General features: G+C 37.8%; 1 protein-coding gene across 1 annotated transcript in view; it reads right to left on the reverse strand.

Moving 5' to 3' along the window:
* Cdkl5 (cyclin dependent kinase like 5) overlaps window positions 1–22,172 on the reverse strand; it is a 181,832-nt gene that overhangs the window by 48,967 nt on the left and 110,693 nt on the right. The window contains exons 5-8 of the mRNA XM_055615721.1: window positions 12,481–12,617; window positions 7,524–7,644; window positions 3,255–3,314; window positions 767–857 (exon numbers count right to left, since the gene is read on the reverse strand). Coding sequence (XP_055471696.1) covers window positions 767–857; window positions 3,255–3,314; window positions 7,524–7,644; window positions 12,481–12,617 — 409 coding nt within the window. The remainder of the gene's footprint in view (window positions 1–766; window positions 858–3,254; window positions 3,315–7,523; window positions 7,645–12,480; window positions 12,618–22,172) is intronic.

Raw genomic sequence — 22,172 nt, forward strand, 5'->3', positions numbered from 1 at the left:
CCTCGAGACTGGGATTACAGGTATGCACCACGGTGCCTAGCTAGGGCTGAACTTCTTGATGCATAGAATTCTCTTGTCAATTTTAGAAACTTGGACTTGTTTATTGAGAGGTAAGTAGTGATGGATTCATGATGGTCTGCCAGAAGCTAGGAGAATGGGTCAGTTGGTAAAGCGCATGCCTTGCAAATATGAGGACCTAAATTCAGTACCCAGAATACATGTGAAAATGTTAGGCATGCTAGCACACACTTGTAATCCTAGCACTGGAGAGGCAGAGAACAGAATCACTGGGGTTCACTGTTGAGGGAATCTAGCTTAACTGATGAATTGTAAGCCAGTGGGAGACCTTGTCTTACAAAAATGACTGCATGCCCAAAGAATGACATTCTGGCCTCTACATGTACATATACACAACGACCCCCCCGCACATATACATGCAGAGGAAACCAAAAAGGTCTATCAGATACCAGCTGAAGTTCTATCAAGTAACTCGCAGTCAATCTGCTAGCCAATTAGCTACCATCAGAGTGACTCCAAAAGAGGCCACTCAACTGAACTCGTTACAGTTACTCAGAACTGTGATAAACAAAATTAAACTTGTTTCATAGCATCAAGTTCTTGGGTGCTTTTTTAATTTTATTCCAGTGACTATGCAACTGATATACATAAGTAACCAAAGTCCTTATTTTCTATTCGTGATCCCAATGCCAATTATAAAGCAACAATAAATGTGCATAGGTCACTCTATTTCAGAAAGATAACTTACCCAAGTAGTAGTTCTGGGGATCGGTACCACCTTGTAGCCACATATTCCGTGTAATTAGCATTATTGCCCTCTGAGAGATTGCGAGCAAAACCTGAAAGAATGGTAATATACTGTTAGCAAAATATTACATCTCTAGTGATACTTTATGGACTGTTCATTAAAAACGCCTTTATTTGAAATAGTTCGTATGTTAAAGCATGTGATGAGTTTGCTACAAACTCAGTCTTTATGCTGAAGATATCCATGTTTTCAAATTCACCCTGTGTTTTTGGAGGCATTCAAATAGGATCTCCTAAAGTTGGAATTTTTAGGAATAAAATTAAGTGCTCACAAAGGCCAGAAGTTAAAGTCACACCAGCATTAATTCTGCTATGTGAGACCTACATTGTATTTGTATATTTTCTGATGCTGAGCAGTTCCAGTCATTATATAAACAATTAACAGTTGGCACTGATAGAAACAAACAGGCTGAAAATTACTCTTAGCCCTTAATGTTGTAAAAACGACTTAAGAACATCTTAATTACCTTACAGACACTAGCATTATTTTTGTCTCTCACTCTTTTCAAAGGTTTTTGACACATAAAATGAAGCAGGAGAATAAACTAATTACCCATCTAACTCACCAAATGCAATGGAGGTCAACCACCAGGTTGATAGAGAACTAAAACATTAAAACTGGAGTAAAAAATTAAGGTTCCTGTCAGTTTGAGACGCAAAAATTATCATTTCTTAAAGTGAAACAAACAAAAAACAATAGTAAAAGACAGAGCTCCTAACTTCAGCTAATCAATTCTTATTACTGAAGCATTCGTTGAATAACTATGTGCAATTCTCAATGAGGCTCTTCAAGCCAGACAAAGGAGTTGCTTTTCTGCCAGGGAAGGCAATTAATTAGAAAGTCCTTGATGGGGCCCACCAGACACAGAATGTCACATGTACTGCTGCCAGAAGGACTTCTTGACCACCTTTTAAAGAAATAATGCCAGACAAACAGTACTCTTTTCCTCCCATCATTAATCATTCTTCAGGCATTTCTTTTGTACTTAAACCTGCTTTATAATCTTCAGCCACCTTGGATCTTAACATAGAATCATGGAGGCATAGTAAATAGAATCTGAGGGACACAGAGTCTTTTGACCTGTTGGGAGGTAATCATAATTACAGACATCAATTCATAAATAGGAAATATTCCTGGAAACAAGCGGAGGCCAAAAGAGAGAAGTTAAACCCCTTGGAACTGGAGTTACAAGCAGTTCTGAACTGCCTTGTGGGCACTAGGAACTGAACCCAGGTCTTTTTTTTAAGAGCAACAAGTACTCTTAACCACTGAGCTATCTTTACAACTCCCAGTAATATTCTAAAAGTTGCCATTTTTTAACCTAATCTAATACAGATTAGGTAAAAAGATAATTTCAAAAGCTGACCTCCTGGGGCTGGAAATGTGCTCAGTTGGTAGTCTGTGCCTAGCATGCAGGGAACCCTGGGTTCTACCTCTAACATTGTATAAGCTGGGTGTGATGGCACAGGACCATAATCCCAACACTCAAGAGGTGGAGGCAGGCAGATTAGAAGTTCAAGCCACCCTTAGCTACATAGTAAATTAGAGGCCAGTCTTGGATACATGAGATCCTATTTCAAAGTAAAATAATTTTCATATTTAAGTCAACTGTTGATTACTAAAGATAACACAAACTTTTTATTTTAGTTGTCCAGTTGTCTGCTTCTTTTCGTAAATGCTCCTTTCTGACAAATTTTATAGAACCATGACCTAAACACTACTTGGCTCAAGACTGTAAAACTTTTCTAAATTATTTAAACTATTTAACAGCATTTAAAATAGAACTACCTACATGAGAAACAATACAGATTTTCAGTAGGATTATTAGTTTTACAAGTTTTCCTATATATTTGAGAAATAAGAGTATTATACAGCAATTCCACTTCATTCATTAAATACTTAACAAGAATAAATTGAAGCATAGACATCTCTAAAAATGGCTTGCTTTGACCTTACAGATACAACCACTGTATGCATAACATACATAGGTGTGAATAAATATGGGCATATATGTAGTAGTTATGAGTCAGTTTAGAACATTTTCTCTAAATATTAAAAATATTTTATCGTACTCAAACCAGGAATCCATAGTGATGGTTCAAAAAAAAATTCTAATTCTGAGGTCATTTGGTATATTACTCCTAAATGACAAGTGAGTATTTGCTTCAAACAAATTTCCATTAAATAATTATATAATTTGTTAAACTTACAGACAATACACCATACAGCAAAGAGAAAGTGAAGCTATCCCAGCAATCAGCTGACAGCATATGACCCAAATGAATGCTTTTTGACTAATTTAAATCAAAACATAAAATTACTTTTAGTAAAAAAAAAATTACTTTTAGTATACCTTTAAAAGTTACCCATGTGTTACATTAAATTAATTCTCTTAATATAGGGGCTCATTTTTTTTTTTTTAACTCACCAAAGTCGCATAGTTTCAGAACATCATTGTGGCTAATTAAGAGATTTTCAGGCTTTATATCTAGAATACCAAGAATAAAAAACAAAACAAAACAAAACAAAAAAACCAGTAAGTAAAAACGTTCTATGTTCCACTGATTGACTAGAACACTGTGCAGTGTTCAGAAGAGTCAGATATTTTATGCCGCTACATAAAAGTTTCAATTATTTTTGTAAGAGACATGCAGACTTCAATTACCAAGAAGATCCTTAAAAGCTCCAAACCTATTTCTTTCCCATTCTCTGCTAAGGATTGAACCTAGAGCCTATAGCATGTTAGGGGATACACCTTAACTCTCTAAGGAAATTTTAAATGATTAAATTTAGGCCAATACGTTTCAAGGAATAATTTTTGCTGCAGAAAACAGTAAAAAGACAAAATTTTGGAGACCAAACCTAAGATTTTTATAATCCATATGCTATCTTTAAAAAATATACACACCAGTAGTTAAATAGCATAATATTTATTGGAGGAAAACTACAAATAAGCCGAAATTTCTCTGTATAATTCCTATATTCACATACCTACTTAGCTTTCCCATGTGGCTCAACTAACAACATTTATTGTTGAAGTTGCACCAATAAGTCAAGTTAAGATGTCCATTAAGATGTAAAGATGTGATAGGAGTTGAGGAGCAGAAACTTGCAAAAAAAAAAAAAAGAAAAAGAAAAAAGAAAAATGGAGCTGAACTAAACCACCGAGAGGCATCTTTCAATGTTATTTGTAGAAACAGGATCTCATGCATCTTAGACTGGCCTCCAACTCCTATGTAGTCAAAGATGACCTTGAATTCATAATCCTCCTGTCTCTAGCTTCCGTATGCTCAGAATATAGGTATATACTGCCATGTGCAGCTACAACTTTATTTTTAGAGTTCCGTAGTTACTATCTATATTACACAGTAGAGGTGAAAGTGAGGAGAGAACTGTGGAAATCTACAGATTTCCCAATCACAGAACTGTGTTTTCAATCATGTAGACTGAACCAAAGGTCTTACACATGCTACTCAAGCACTGTGCCATTTACAGCCCCAGCCCTGAACCTTAATTCCTACCATTAATCAGCTATACATTTAATCAAAGCACAGTTTCATAATGGAAACACAGCTACCCAGCTCCTCACTAACGTGTTAAAGTGTAACACAGGTTGTTCGTGGAACCGTTACCTAAAACACTAGATGGCCAGTTAACCTGGCGGTTTGTCTATGACATCTGCAGTCTTGATAACAGGGTAACTACTGTGAGAGTCACATAGTAGAAGCTGGAAATCTTCATACCTTTCAGCTATTCTTAAAAGTAACACTAATTTGAAGGGGATTATCCTTGCACATTTGTACAGATAAATTTGGTATAATAATAATAATAATAATAATCAGCAGCAGCAGCAACAGAAACAACATCATAACACAAAGATAATACAGATAAGAAGTAGATGTGTCAACATTTTGTTAAAACTTTTCGCTTTGGAGGACTCCGAGATGGTGGTGACCAGTGTGCACCATATTTGAGGAGCAGAGGGTCCTAAACTCTGTAACTGGAGACTGTCAGATGGGCAGCTGAAGCCAGAGCATTGACTTTGAGGCTTCCTGGGCTGGAGGGGACAAGTGGTGAGCTGGGAAAGATTGGATACAGACCCTCCCTCCCGCCGTGGACATCTCCAGGGTCTGAGAGTGGTGTACTATCCACCCCTGCACTTTTGGCTACAGCTTCCATTGTTCCAGCAGCTTTCCAGTGGCTGCATAATGCCAGGTATGGGGACTCCTTACTCTGAAGGCCACATAGGGGACCCAAATCTGAGAATAGAAAACTGGGGGCACTCTGTGTTATCCACACACCTGCAAGTGAGTTTACAGGCCCTCTGAGCTTTCCATAGGCCTGTGAGTGAGTGCTTCTGCCAGAGAGTGCTTACAGAGCCCCAGATCTGGGACCCTCTACAGTAGGAGCCAGACAATCTGATCCCTCCTATCCCCCAACCCCTGCTGTGGGCAACAAAGAAATCCCTAGGACAGCCTCCTGAACTTTGAAGCCCCTGTTCTGTGTGTCTTCCAGCAGAGTCCAGCCAGACGATTCCTAGAGGCAAGATGGTGGAGCACTTGGAGCACAAGACCTAGACAGGCCTGTGGCCTACTGAGCCATTCAGGGCTCCTGCACCCAGGCACTGCAGCCTGCAAACCCTCGCTGCCCCTGCTCCACAGCCTGCTCTTAATCTCCTCCCTTACACTCCCTCCTTCCAGGCAGGCACACTCCCACACACACACCTGCACTTGCACACATTAGCCTGTGACTTTCCTCCCTGAGCTGCATCTGAAACACCAACACCCACTCTCAAACCAGTGGACTTCTCTCATCTTCCTGAAGAATACTCCAGACTCCAGAGGCAGATGGACCCAGTCTGCAGTACAGGCTCCAGGAACAAAGGCTACTGACCATCAGATGGCTAGAGGCCAGTTTAAGAACACATCCAACAAAAATCCGGAAATCATGGCTTTACCTAAGGCTGCCCAGTCTCTCCTTCTCTCTTTAACATAGTACTTAAAGTCCTAGCTAGAGCAAAACAAAAACAAAAACAAAAACAAACAAACAAACAAAAACAACAACAACTAAAGAAGATCATGGGAATACAAATTGGAAAGGAAGAAATCAAAGTATCACTATTAGCAGATGATATGCTAGTATACATGAGTGATCCAAAAAATTCTACCAGAGAATCCCTTCAGCTAATAAACTACTTTAGCAAACTGGCTGGATACAAAATTAATGCAAAAAATTCAGTAGCCCTCCTGTATACAAAAAAAAAAAAAAAAAAGATGAGAAAGAAATTAGGGCAACAACCCCCTTTATGATAGCCGCAAATACTATATAGTACCTTGGTGTAACTCTAACCAAGCAAGTGAAAGACCTATATGAAAAAAAAGTCAAGTGTCTGAAGAAAGACATTGAAGATGATATCAGAAGATGGAAAATCTCCCATGCTAATGGATCAGTAGGATTAACATAATGAAAATGACCATTTTACCAAAAGCAATCTACAGATACAATGCAATTCCCAGAAAAATACCAATATAATTCTTTACAGACCTTGAAAGAACAACTTTCAATTTTATATGGAAAACAAAAAAAACTCAGAATTGCTAAAACAACCTTGTACAATAACAGATCTTCTAAAGGTATCTCCATCCCTGATCTCAAGCTATACAATAGAGCAACATTAATTAAAAACTACTTGGTACTGGCATAGTAACAGAAAGGTGGATCAATGGAACCAAACAGAAGACCCAGAAATAAACCCACACACTTATGGACACCTGATTTTTGACAAAGAAGCCAAATCCATTCAATGGAAAAAAGACAGCATCTTCAACAAATGGTGCTGTCTAACTGGATGTCTACATGCAGAAAAATGCAAATATTCATTTGGTATTAGGTTGGTATTAGGAGGAATGAGGTAGGGGGCCACAGCCAGGATATAAATTGAATAAATTGTAATAAATGATAATAATAATAATAATTTAAAAAATAATAAAAAATTTAGCTTCATTATTGCATCAAGTTGTGTCCCATTGCTGCAAAACTTTACAGTGTAAGTGAGGTTATTAGAAAACAAACATTAGAGTCAGAATGACAGAAAAGAAATCATTTTCCTTATTTCTGAAACCACTGACTTTATGGTGCTAAAGAAGAAGGAATCTAGTTTAGAGAAGTATCATCATGGCCCATACAAGGCTGATTATACCTTCAACCTACAGAAAGGGGACACTTTCCAGCAATAGGGAGAAGAAATCAGGAGGTGAAAATATATCCTAGAGATTCCTGATCTAAGACAGAATGAAAGAAGAGCTCTACTGGAGGCCCAGGCACCTAAGACCAGTTTGAAAGCCTGGTTTTTAAATTGTTTCACATTCCCTGATCTAGCTGTAAGACACAAAGGTATGGGAACTGTCCTTTGGACATTCAATTCTAGCCCAAATAAGCTTCAAATTTTGCAGCTGCTAACTAATTAACTATTGCTACATTTCACAGCAGACTTGGTTATACAAATAGAGATCACCACAGTAACGAATAAACTTATATGCTGCCCTTTGGAGGGTATAAGAGGAGATCCGAAGAGCAAAGGGCTTACATAGCTCTTCCTTTAAAAGTATGTTTTCCTTAAATAGACATGTTCTCCAAACAGGAAATCTTTCATTTTAGCTGACACGTCATATTTCTCTTTTTGAGCATCTGTACTCACCCCTGTGGACAATGTCGTTCTTGTGGCACCAGTGAATAGCTTTGATTAGTTGGTAGATGTAGCTTTTCACTTTTTCAGGTGGCACTCCGTTGGGCATTTCTTCCAGCAGTTCAAGCATATTCTAAAAGCAAATACAGAGCCATTTATGTCCAAAATTAGACTCTTTAGCACCTTAGATAAGGATTCATCCAATATACAGCATGTATTATTTTTTTACGTTTGAATTTAATCTATAACTCAGTTTATGGTGGATCAGGATAGTACATTGAATAAAAGTTTTTCTTTGTAAGAAATAACATTTCTATTACTCCCTACTGCTTGCCTTTAATACTGAGAAGGGTAGGGGTAGGGTAGGGGAATGAGAGAGTAAGGGAGATTTCCTTTTGATTAGATTTATACATTTGGTATAAAAATTAAAACAAGCTAGAAAATAGAGCGCCCAGTGAGATAGCTTAGCAGAGAAAGATGCTTGCTAATAATGCAAACCTGACAATTAAGAGTTGGATCCTGAAACTCTTCTAAAGGCGGAAGGTGATAAATAACTGAACAAAATTGTCTTTTGAACTCTGCATGTGCAATGTGGCAACACACACACACACACACACACACACACACACACAAATACACTAAATAAAAAATTGAAAGAAGAATATATTGTTAAATAAGCATGCAAACCCTAAACAATTCAAAATTGTCAAACCTTGAGTTAGAGACTATTTTTGTATAAAGTTCATGCAAAATTTTCTGGTAAGTCAAGTATCAAGATGCATGTCTGTCACCCCACCACTTAGAAGACATTATATAGTGAGAACCTGTCTCCAAAACCAGTAGAAATGCTAGCCCAACGCTTCCCTTAGCCAGTCTCCACTTCATTAGCATGTTAACCAAACATTCCCCACCTCTTCTGCAAATCCCAATCACTAACTAAGGCTCACAGTGCAAGCTTAGCTTATTGCTTGAAGGTACCCACATAGAGAAGCCACTTAAGAAGTGTAACCTGGAGACAAACAGAGGCTCTGATGCTGCTCAGAGGCTCGGGAAGTCACAGCAGCTTCATCACAGTACTCATAGGTTTGCCTTTTTCACTTCTGGCATTTACACCAATGGTGCACAGCAACAATGGGTCAATTGCTGGAACATTAACATGAATCAAAGGAATGGAATTTGAAATCCAATTGACCCCTTGCCATTCCATTAAAAAAACAAAACAAAACAAAATAGCAGTTAGTTGAAGATGCCCTTGATGATGTAGAAAGTATTATGTTTATGAAATTTTGTTATACGTTTGTAACAGTTAAGGGTTTTTGTTTTGGTTTGGTTTTATTGAGACAGGTTTCTCTGTGCAGCATTGGCTGTCCTAGAACTCATTCTGTAGATGAGCCTAGCCTCGAACTCACAGAGGTCCACCTGCCTCTGCCTCCAGAGTGGGATTAATGGTATGTGCCACCACTGCCAGGCTGTAATAGTTAAGTTTTAATGGTCAAGTTGACACAATGGGAAAGGAGTCTCAATGAGGGATTGCCTAGATCTGGTTGGCCTCTGAGCAGGTCTGTGGGGGATTGTCATGATTGCCTTGATCGATGTGGAAAGACTCAGCCTGAAAGTGTGTGGCACTACTCCTGGGTTTGGGACTCTGAACTGTAGAAAAAGTACAGAATGCTAGCTGAGCATTTAGCATGCATGCATTCATTTCTCTCTGCTCCTGATTATGGATATGATATAACTAGTTGGCTCAAGCTCTTGTCACCATGACTTCCCTGTACTGACAGACTATAACCTGGCCTTGTGAGCTAAAAGAGACCCTTCTCCTCTAAGTTACTTTTGGTCAGGGTATGTTGTCACAGCAACATAAATGAAACTAGAACACATGTCTTAAGAATCTACATGCCAACTGAAGAATATCCATAGAGTACTTCTGCCACACACATGCCATTTAAACGATGACTGCTGTCCTCATTTGGATGCTCAGATGCATGCTGTACTAGCTACTCTGTGTTGTACCATTTTCTTATTAAAAACAAACAAACAAACAAACAAACAAACAAAACAACTGAGACGCTATTCATGTTAACATTATTGGTTTTTTTTTTTAAATTTTGCTTTGCTAGGTAAGCACTCTACCACTGAGCTACAACTCAGCCCCAAACAAGTTTGTTTACATTGCTCAACTTTGTCTAATATGAGAAATGCTACTAGACAAAAGCCACCACAAAAATTGTAAAGGCTCCCAACAATCAACAATTAGATCTTTATCAACCACTGAAATAATGTTTCTTTAAAAAGAGAATTGCTGTGCATATGCAAATCATGCTTAATAGTTTAGAAATACCCAACAAAAGAGAGCCATGAAATGCATGTCAATGGTGAGACACATGCATTAAGCACTGTTAAGAAACAGGTGCTGGCACTGATAAGCATAAATACTGACAGGTTCTGCATGGAGATTGCTTTCTAGTTTTTTGAGCCTTTGTTTCCATTTAAAGATGCATTTATGAACATGTTGTATGAAACAAAGACCAAGAAGAACTTTAATAATATGCAAAACATCTAGACCTACCTCCCTAGAGGATTAGATGTCTATGGTTTTAGTTAAAATAAAACATCAAAAGAATGTCCTGAGCTTTTAAAAATTGCTATGAGAGCTGCCCCCCTTTTTTTTTTTTTTGTCAATTGTTAAATATGTACGAGATGCAAAGAACAAGAAGGCATAGGGGGGTTGAATAGTAGAGAAAATATGATGATCTCTCAGTTCATGTTCTCCTCAAGGCTCCTACATGGCAGAGATATGAGCACCCTCCACAGCCACTTTTCCTTACTCCATCGGGAATACAATTTCCAGCCACAGACTTCGGTACTCAGAATGACGAGTACATGAGTACATTTCCTCTCTGCCCTGTAGCCAAGTGTGACCATCCAACTATATAGTAGTTAACTGGATGTGACAGCTGGGGTTGACAATAAAGACAAGGGAGCAGGCTGCCCTTCAGTCTTGTGCTATCTCCTGTTGCATATATTGGTGAGGAAGAAAGAAATTCCTATTTCGCTTAAGCCATTGTAATTGTGGGTCTCAGTCCACAACTCCCTATCTTGTTTGAGCATCTTTCTTCTTATAGTCCCAACACTCACTGTAAATTGCCAGGCATTGCTACTGGTGGGCATGTGTAATGGTTAACTTCCATCCAAGAGTCACAGGGGTAGAGAAAGAAGGCCAGGCCTCAGTGGCAGAAGGTTGCAATACTGGTGACAACACTGTCACTTGTGAGCAGACAGCTTTCAGATTTCAGGCATGCCAAATTGTTTCTCCCAGAGAGAAAACAGATATACGGAGGATATATCTCTATTTGATATACTAAATTGTTATTTATCATAAGCCACCACCAAGAATGCAACAAAAATTAAAAATAAGATAAAGTGAAATACTAGAGGAGTCACATTTTCTTATTTGGCTGTGAAAGTTGAAAACTGCACAAGTATTTGTGATAACTGGAAAATAAGAATAATCTATTTTTTTGCAGTTCTAGTATAGCAATATTTTTCTTAAAATATTTTTTTTTAGTTTTATTTTGATAGGGAAATACCAAAATTAACACATAAAACATTTTTGGAAAAGTAGTATAATAACTGATTTAAAATGACAATATATTAACCACACTTAAGGACAGGCCCCATGCCCAGCAGGAGATGGCCACACAAATGAACTCAGTGGTATATTGCACTTATTGTTCTTTTTTCCTTTGTTTGGCCATTTTTTTTTCTTACTGGTCTTTTGCTTGTAAATTATGGTTTCCAAATTTATGCTTTTATGGACCTTGTTTTTGTGTACATGTATGTGTGAATTTCTTTTTTAAAATTTGGGTTTACTTGTTATTTACCTGTTTGTTTTCTAAAGAGAGAGAAAAAAGGGGCATGGAATTGGGTAGATGATAAGGTGGGGAGGACCTGGAAGGAGTTGGGAGAGGGAAACCTCATGATCAGAACATTTTATATAAAAATTGTTTTTAATAAAGATATATTAAAATATAAGAGTCTTATATATTTTAATATATTTTAAATTGTCCTAATAATTATTATTTTATCTTGTTTATTTAAAAATATTTTGTAAATGCTGAATAAACTCAAAGCCACATTACCAGTCACTCTTCTAGAAAACATTGCTTTCATGTCACTTATGTCACAATAACTACCAGGAATTAATCAACAGCAAACAGAAGCCTTTCCAGTTTTAATCTGTGTTAGGTAACAGTCTATAAAATTATCAGAAGCCTCCTATTCACTCAGCAACAAAACCTTCAACAAGCAACTCTGGTTCCAGTTTCTCCTACTGTAAACAGCTAAAACAAACTGCTCAAAGTCAGTTGCCCTCTAAGGAATTATTAGACAGCTAACCTTTGAGCCTTAGGTAACAATATTAAGATGTTCATTATCAGTTAGCCCTCTTTACAAAGTACTTTCTGGTAATCTTAAAGGCAGCTTCAGGCCTTACCTTATAATTCCCTCAAGAAAAGCAGAGTACTGGCAGTTCCCAAAAGACTGCTTCTGCTCTTGCTCATTCATCATCCTAGGTCTGATTAAAGGACCCAACTCCTGCTTGCATAGACCTGATGTGTGTATCTACTGTCCTTGACCATACTATCCATTCACCTGTTTATCTCACAGAGCTTTTGCTGATGTTTAATTGAAATAAATCTAATCTTAAAACCACTTGTACCTAGATGCTAAGACTTTAGAAACCATACACTATGCTGTTTACACTTATGATCATCTGACTATTTCTAACTTGTACAAAACCCCTAGATCTATTTTAGGACGTCTAATGACTATGGAAGATATTTTCATTTTTAATACTCTCAGATCATGAGTACATTGATAGAGCATGCTAAGCAAAACTACCTTCTTCAATAATGTCATAAACAAAAACAAATAAGGTGAATCTGCACACTGGTAATTCATGACTTACTTTCTCAACATACTCAAAAACCAGGTAGAGTTTCCCTCGCCGACGAAAGGCTTCCTTCAGCTCCACAATGTTTTCCTGCTTGAGAGTACGAAGCATTTTAAGCTCTCGTAAAGTCGTTTCCTTGACTTCTTCATTTTCTAGAATGAACAGACAACGGTGAGGAGAAAATAAATGAAAGCTTTCAAAGCTACCTTTCAGAGAATGTTATGACACTGACAACATCTTATACTTAAGAAGTGCACAGATAGAATATTCACATATTTTCTTGGTGAAATAAAAAAGAAACTTCAAGAAAAGGCTTAGTTGCATCTGGTGGTGTAGACCTATAATAATCCCAGCACTCAGTTGAGGCTGGAGGATGGTAAGTTTCAGGCTAGTCTGGGCCATGAGGCACCAAAGGACCCCAAAACAAAACCAACAACACAAAAGGCTTACTTGAACACATTTCTTTTGCTTGCATTTTCTTTATTTTTTACTGTCAAAACCATAAATTTATAGAGATAGCATATGAATCTAACTTTAGCTCTAACATTCTGAGTTGGGGAAGCAAATGTTTAAAAGGGTTACGTGAGTCAACCCTATCATTGTGCAGAGGAGACTGTGCCTAGTCTGTGTAGCATGTTATGTCCTAAGATTAGTTACAAGTTTTGGCTTAAAAGAGCATTTTATTCTTCAGGCTGCTTGTGGGTCACCTCAGTGAGCACAGGTTGTGCAGCAGGCATTCATGAAGCAGCTCATGGCCAATCAGAGGGAATTCTTAAGTGTCTTATTTCTTTGAACAGCAGCTGCTGTGCGTTCCTGCAGCCTTCCCATGGTATGTCCATCTGTCCATCCCAGATGGTGTAGCTGTTCTGGGATGGAGAACTTATGCTGTACCAGTATCTGCCCTACCATACCATTAACTTTACTTGTGATAACCTCCAGAGACATAGAGAAAGCACAGAAGTCTCATTAACGGTAATGGATTATTGAGCAGGCAAGCAAAGAGTTAATATTTCACTTTAAATGTATACTCTGAATAGCTTAAGAGGTAACTGGGAAATTCCAAGTAGGGTGTTTTCAATATGTATGTTCATAATTCCCAAATTCCTAGTTGGAAAACTGAATGCGTTCTAAGTTTGTGACAAATTCATTCAGAGGCAAAACGAAATTGATATGAGACTATTTATGGTCTTTGTTTAACCCACTTGCTATGAATATTCATAGTCTACGCTATAGAAATATGCCTTGATTATAGAGTGCTATGTAGAGTGACATATTTCCATTCTAAAACTTTGAAATATGAATTCTAAAACACATTTGGCCACAGGCTTTGGTTAGGGGCCAGAATGCAGGCTTGTTGAGATTATGTTGTGGGGACCTTGATTCAGGAATGTCCTTAAGTCTGAAAAGAAAGAAACTAAAGTTCTGGGGCAGAGACAAGAATGCTTACGGCTTTCAGGGAAGGCATGGTTTCTACACAAGATCCCCAAAAGGGAAATAAGCTGACTGTGGTCCATGATGGGAGAATGAAAAAAGATTCTACATGCGGAGTAAGGATTGCTTATTAGCTGATTTTCTGTCCAGCTCCCACATTCAACCCTCTTCCAAAATGAGTTTAAAGAAGAGGCTGATAGAAATGGTGCCTTGTGGTACTGCTGGATCTATGACAACCAGGAGACACAAAGTTAATACTTCTCAGGACCTGGTTACATCAGCGAGGTCCTCCCCAGCTAGAAATCTGGTGATGATTGTTGGGACATATTGCCACCTTGGTGGCGATAACCAGCTGTAGAGAAGGGAGACAGGGGCAGAAGTAGTGACCCAACCCTGAGTGTTGATGGAAGGGACTATGGACACCTATAGACTTTAGATTCTGTCTTCAAGCAAGTTATGCTGTAACATGCAACTGTGGACAAGGCGCTTAAGTTTTAATAATTTGTGATTTTTTTTTCACTAAAGGATTTCTGATTGTAAACTTTTCATTAGGACATAAATCTAATAATCTGTGATTTTTTTTTCATTAAAGCATTTTTGATTATTTTTGGTTATGAGTCTAACCTTTAACAGCTGAGCCATCTCTCCAGCCAAAGTCTTTCTGATAATAAGCCTAAACCTTACTGAATTTTGGTACCTGATAAAATATCATTCATAGATATGAGTGTAGTTATAAAACATAAAAATATATAAAACTGACAGTGGAGTTATAAAAACATAATTGGTTATATTCTGAATGTTTACAAAGAGAGAAAGAAGATAAGTAATCTTAAAAGAAGCACAGAATAAATGAAGCTGATGGTACCTGGCTAGGAATCCTGGCAACTTGGGAGACTACAACAGGAGGATTCCAAGTTCAAGGCTAACCTGGGCAATGTCCTGAAATCCTGTCTATAAACAAAATGTAAAAACAGGGCCTGGGATATAGCTCAGTGGTAGAGTGCTTTCTGCACTAGTGTAAGCCTTAGGTTCAATTCCCAGTAAAACACACACACACACACACACACACACACACACACACACACACACGGGGTGTGAGTTGGAGGGACACTTGAGAACATCACTTAGAGTACACTGTGTCAGCACAACCTCATTTGAGCTGTTTTTTTTTGTTTGTATGTTTTGTTTTTTAAGAAAATGAGGCTCCTTTATGCCAGCCTTAAACAATCACCTGAGTATTAAGACTGTAATGAGTGGGAACAGACAGAAAATAGAGTTATTAATTCCCAAATTGCAAGCAAACTATGCCCTTTTCATTACTTGGAATATCCTATGATTTCGTTTCTGTGAGTACTTTTTTAAGTTTTCTAGCCTGCCCTACACTTGATAGTGGAAAATGTGGTACTAAATGATGAAATGATGGAAAAAAGTAATACACACTCCACTGACACATGGCCTTCTCCTGAGACAAGCAAAAAGTAGCAAAGCATTAAAAGTCATAGTACAATCCATGAAAATAAGCATCCTTATGTTGTCTTCTCCAGTTCATAAATAAAGAGTTGAAGGCTAAAAAGAATAGATAATTCTCTCAGTGTGCATGGACTCTGAGTCATATTCAACCTCATATCCTGAGTTGAACATAGGGACTGAGGTGGTATGGTATTTTACAGCGAGCTTTTGAGAGTGAGTTGCAACACCTAGATTGATGTCTAGACTTTGTAACATTTTGGAGCAAGCTAATTGGCTTGCTGCTAAAGCCACATAGCCAAAGAACATAGCATGGGTGAAAGAAATAATCAGTGAAGCTCCTAACCAATCTCACCATTAAAAGAAAGCCCAGCAGAGTGTTTCACCCCTATAATCCTAGCACTCAAAAGGCTAAGGCAGGAGGATTACTACAAGTTCAAAGCCATTCTTGACTAAACAATGAGTTCTAGGCCAGCCTAGACTACAGAATAAGATTTTTTTTTTTTTCAAAATACAGAGAAGAGGAAAGAGAGATGGAGAGGGAGGGAGGGCAGGAGTGAAAGAAAGGGCGGGGGTAAAAGAGCAAGATTGAATGAATGAATGAATGAATGAATGAATGATTGAATGAATGAATATATAAAAATGTAATTTCAGGCTATCCTGGGATGATAGCAATATCATTTCTCAAACAAAACAAAAACAGTTAACACTGTCAAAGTCAGGAGCAACTCTGGCAAAGTTATGTGCAGTATATACAATCCAATCTAGTAAGGACAAAGTAACATGAACAAAAAGGATGCAGAGTAAGAACAAACAAAAATCTGGCCTATTTCTGGAGGCTTACCGTTGAGTCAAGTTAATACAGCTAAAAAAATCAAGAGTCATCAAAATAAAAGATAGCAGTTAAAAAAAAAAAAACAAAACTTGCAGGAACAAAAGAAATTCAAAGATAAGTCAATGATGAAAAGAAAAAAAAAATCTAAAGATCAAAAACTACTGTAACTCTATTTTTAAAGAACCGTGGGCTTAGAAAAGAAATCCAGGAATAGCTGTAACCTACTTTATGAAATCACAAACCTGACATCTTTGTATAGCCAAAGAGGCCCCCAAAACAGACCTTTAAACAGTTATTATGAAAAGAAGAGTCAATCCATCCTTGAACGAAGCCATAGGGGCACCATGTTTGATTCTGGTTGCTGTGATTGAAGACAGACAGCAGCAGCAGGGCAATCAGTGTGGTCACAGAGGTTTGAACGGTGATGTTACTGTTTTATGTACCAAAAAAGATGAAGACCTTTCAATCTTTAGAGATGAAGGACAAGTAAAAGGACAGAAAATTTATGGAATCACAAAAGGTGCAAAATGTCACCAAATCTTACAGGAATCCCTGAGGTTTGAAACATCAGGTTTGTCATGAAATTTGCAAGCAAATGGTGGGAACTAGAAAAGATCATCCTGAGTGAGGTATTTCAGAAACAGAAAGACACACATGGTATATACTCACTTATAAGTGGATATTAGACATATAATATAGGATAAACATTAAAATCTATAGCCCTAAAGAAGCTAAACAACAAGAAGGAGCCTAGGGCAGATGCTTAATCCTCATTCAGAAGGGCAAACAGGATAGACATCAGAAGTAGGAGAAGACAAAGAACAGGACAGGAGCCGACCACAGGGGACCTCTTAAAGACTCTACCCACCAGGGTATCGAAGAAGATAATGAGACTCATAGCCAAACTTTGGGCAGAGTTCAGGAAATCTTACAGAAGAAGAGGAAGAAAGAAAGACCTGGAGGGGACAAGAACTCCACAAGGAGAACAACAGAGCCAAAATACCCAAGTCCAGGGGGCTGGCAGAGACCAATACTACAACCAAGAACCATGCAGGAAGAGGACCTAAACCCCCTGTTCAGAGGAAGCTCATAGGCTTCTCAGTTTCAAAATGGGGTCCCTAGTAAGGGGTTTCTGACATGCACTCAGTGGCCTGGCTCTTTGCTCACCTCCCCCTGGGGGTTGCAGCCTTGCCAGGCCAAAGTGGAAGATGATTCAGCCAGTCCTGATGAGACCTGATAGGCTAGGGTTCGATAGAAGAGGAGGAAGACCTCCCCTATCAGGGGACTAGGGAAAGGGCATAGAGGGAGAAGAAGGAGGGAGGGTGGGACTAGGAGAAGATGAGGGAGGGGGCTACATCGAGAATGCAAAGTGAATAAATTGAAATATATAAATAAATACATTTTAAAATTTGGGAAAAAAAAAGAAAGATCTGGTTTGGGCAGAAAAAGGAGGTGTGGCAGTACCAGGAATAGCCAGGTGCTCTAGATCATATAATCAAATTCTTTAAATAATAAAGGTTGGAGATTTTCTTTCAAGGCCCCTCTTATACAAAACTCAGGTTCTTGATTTTAAAATTCATGAATTCTTCTGTTATAGCATCATACAAACTAAAACTAGTACTGTGTTTTCTAGTCTCTAGGTAAATGTAGCCCATGGCAGTTCAGTGTCCAAGTGGGTTACATAGTAATGGAAAGAGGGACTGCCTCTGACATAATCTGATTGGCCTGCTCTTTGATCACCTCCCCCTGAGGGGGGAGCAGCCTTACCAGGCCACGGTAGAGGACAATGCAGCCACTTTTGATGAGAACTGATAGACTAAGGTCAGAAAGGAGAGGAGAATCTCCCCTATCAGTGGACTTGGGGAGGGGCATGCATGCAGAAAGGGGAGGGAGGGTGGGATCGGCAGGGGAGGAGGGAGGGGCTTATGGGGGGATACAAAATGAATAAAGTGTAATTAATAAAATAAAAAAAATAATAATAAAAGAAAAAAAGAATGGAATCAACTGGAGGAAAGACTATATGATTAACTAAATGCTTCAGAATAATTACAGAAATAAATATGTCCACTTTGAGAGAAAATACTTATCTATAAGATACAAGTAACATAAAATAAAATGCTAGTGACTTTATTTGATGTCAAATCAGAAAAATGACCTAACACCCCTCCGCCAATGAAACAAGGATGGTTGCACAGCTCACTGGAGTTAGCTATGTACTGAGGCCCACTGGTAAGAAGAGCGAAATTTTCATTCATCAAAGAAAGGTAACAGTCCAAGGAATTAGGAGGAGGATCAAACTATAAGTAAAGAAAAATTCTTACCACACGCTTTCCTAACAGAAAGATTTAATGGACTATTACCATTCAAAAACTACCTAGTTTAAATTGGCACTCCTGGATTGTTCAATATATTTGGTTTCTGTCTCTATCTAAGAATGATGACCCAGGGCCAGTGAAATGGCTTAGGGGATAAAGGGCTTGCCTCTAAGATTTGGTGACCTGAGTTTGATCCCTAGGGACCCACAAGATAGAAGGAGAGAGTTGCTGCCCACAATTGTCCTCTGATCTCTAGACACCAGATATGGCACACCTATAACAAGGTATACAATAAACATACAAATGTGACTGAGAATGATGATCTGCCAGTAATAGATTGCCATCTGATTCTCAAAACTCAATGTTCAAGACTGCAGTTATAGCAAAGTTAAGGAGAATTTAGCTAAAATAATTATTACACAAAATCTGAAAAACATCTTTTAACCAAAGGATCCTCCGTTATCTTTGGCATCTGTGGTCATTTTTTGTTTTCAAAAAATTCAAATAATTAACAGAACTAATGTAGTAGAGGCCTCTCACTTGTTAGGTATTTGATACTTAAATTTCTCTGTGAAAGCTCACATGAATAGGCAAATTTATATCACTGAGAATATTGCTAAGAATCCTCTCTGACATTATGATGATATGTCAAGAAGCAGAAGCCATTAAAACAAATGAACAAACAAACCAACAAAAGAAGTTGTCCCTAATAAAAATTTATCGCACAAACATACCTTTTTATTTAGGGGTAGGGATAGCAGCTGGAAATCGAATCCAAGACTCTACCACTGAGCCACAAACCCAGCCTATATTCTTTCTCTTAACAGAAGTTTCTGTCCTTATCTAGAGTATTAATGTCTTTCAGGGAAACTCATGGGCAAAGACACTGATAAATGATTTGATAGAGCTTTATGAGCTAATAATCAGGGACTAAAAACTTAAAAGTATGGGGAGGAGTGGAGAGATAGCTCAGAGGTTAAGAGTACTTGCTGGTCTTGAAAGATCCTAGTTTGATTCCCAGCACCCACATGGTGGTTCACAACTATCCATAACTCCATTTCTAGGGGATCCAATGCCCTGTTTTATCTCCATGAGCACTAGACCCATACATGGGACACGCACATACATGCAGGCAAAATACTCACAGACAACAAAATAAAAATAATTCTAAAACACGAAGACAGACATATTAAAAAAGAGAAAACTGAGAAAGCTTTCTGTTATACTTTTATTGAGCTAGTTTGCAATTTTCTGTAAAAATAGACTTTCCATCTTAAAAGATAATACTCAATTCTCCTAAGAACTAAGCTAGCATACAGTTGCTATTATAATCAAAATTGTATTTACTATAAAGCCAACCTATTTTCATAATTTCAGTTTTCATTTTTCCAGTTAAAGTAACAACATAACTTTTTATTTATTATGAAAATTTGGGTTTTATTTTTAAGCAGTAATCAGTTGTTCTAGGATAATAATATATTTTGCACCAAAAGTGGTATACCTGAAAGTATATTTTATCATATATTTTATCTAAAATAATAACATGTTTTGTTTAATTTAAACAAAAATTTGCCAGGCCTGGTGATACATGCCTTTAATCCTTGTACTCAGGGTGGCAAAAGGCAAGCAGATCTCTGTGAGTCTGAGGTCAGCCTGGTTTACAAAAAAAGTCCAGTATAGCCAAGGCCACACAGAGAAACCCTGTCTCAATAAACCAACAAACAAATAAATAAAATATAATTTAAATTTACAATTAAATAAAAGTTTATTTAAATTAAATTAAAAATATTTCACACAAATTTTTGGCTCCAGATCATCTTAATTGACAGCAGGACATTATTATAATCTTTTTTCTTTTTTTAATTTTTTATTTATTACAATTTATTCACTTTGTATTGCAGGTGTAGCTATTACCATCTTTTAAAGCCACCAAAAGGTGGCATATAGTCTCACACACTCTCCTTGCATATTATCAGTTAGGTAATACTTAGAAACATTAATGTGAATGTCAGACCAAGCACAGTTGTCATTTTAGCTTAAGTTTAACAATGCTTTTATAGAATTACTTCATTTATCTTCACAAAGATTTGGAAGTGTTTGATATACAATAGTCACTACTATAATATGAATTTTCATAGCAACTAATAAAAATGGTTGAGGGCTACTAGACAAAGAGGACAATATTATCGAAGTACTCTTATTTTTATTATAATGGACTTGGTTGAAATTTAGATAATAAAACAGATTTTGAATTATAGTACTTTATATGAGAGTTCAATAGACAACCTCATCTATATAAAACTATTTATGCATAATTCACACTCTAAGAGAGCTAGTCACCAGACATGTATTGTTTCTTTCTTTCAAGTCAGACAGTTTTCTTATTAGAGGAACAGGGTAAAGACATACACAACAGTACTATATCTAACAGGGTTTTAAGCAAGCTTAAAGCTACATAAGACCCTCTGCCAAAAAAAAAAAGTTTTTGAAGATCTGCTGACAATTATTACTTTGTAGCTTGCCACTGTGACCTTAAAGGTGAATGCGGAGTTAGCCGTCTCCATACCTAAGCAAGAGTGCTGCTCTGAATGTCTGCTCCAATCACCGTTTTTAGATCACCATTTGTCTCTGGACCACCTGTCATTAGTCTAAAGTCTCTGCTCAAAGAGCCTATGTCCAATGGTCTCACAGTGGGTTAGCCAGGGCAACTGCTTCCCTTAGATCACAGGCACATAAGCACATTGCTTCAAGCACACTGCCTCTCAGAATCAGCTAAAAAAGCACTTGCCAGTGTCTTCCTTGAAGACTGTCCTCACAGGGGCTGCAACAGGGCTCTGGGTAATATGCATGTGCTCCACAGAGGTGGCACATCATAGTTGAGCTACATCAAATGCTGTAGAAGCTACCCTAGGAGTCTTCTGTTAGCAAGCCTTCCTTGTTAGGGCATGCTTTCCAAGTATCTGAGATGAAGGTGATGAGACAGTTCATAAATATAGAAGCCGGTGCCTTAAAGTGTTTAGGAAATGTGCACCAGCGAAGCCAGGCTACATTGTTTGTCCTCAGGCTTGGCATTAGATACAGAGGCTCATGCTGCTACCCTTTCCCCATTTTTCATATGGTGGGTTGCAACTCAGTGTCACAACGGGTGTTTTTTTTTTTTTTTTTAAGAGTTGACATGAACCAGGAAAAATAGAAAATCGAGTACCTCAGTAACAGCTGAGTTGTGAGACTCTTGCTTTGATATAGTAGAGTATGTTTATGGAAACTAAGCTAGGACTTAGAAAGTGTTTTTACTGGGGGTCTCTGTACTACAGTGTGAAAAACTGCTGCCTAAAGCTGTTCAAAAGCCATGCAGACTTTCATTCTCGGTCCTCCTTTTTCTGTCTTTGGTTGGGTAAGAGTTACAGCTAAAGGTTTCAAAACTGATGCGCCAGTAAAATATTTTATTTGAAACTTTCCTTCCCGGCAGAAAGATTTAATACTCCGTTTGAAACAGTCTAAAAGTGTGACCAAGACCCCCAAATATGGTATTTTATTTTATTCCCTCAATAAGTGGTTCTAAATATAAAAATTTCCCCTCTCCATGCTGCCTCCCACTTGTCCTTGCGCTTCTTGCTGTGACTAGGAGCTAGAGAACACAGTGACCAAATGCTGGATCT

This window comes from Psammomys obesus, unplaced genomic scaffold (assembly GCF_907164565.1).
Source record: "Psammomys obesus unplaced genomic scaffold, mPsaObe1.curated_primary_1811, whole genome shotgun sequence".
In the NCBI taxonomy this organism is placed as follows: domain Eukaryota; kingdom Metazoa; phylum Chordata; class Mammalia; order Rodentia; family Muridae; genus Psammomys; species Psammomys obesus.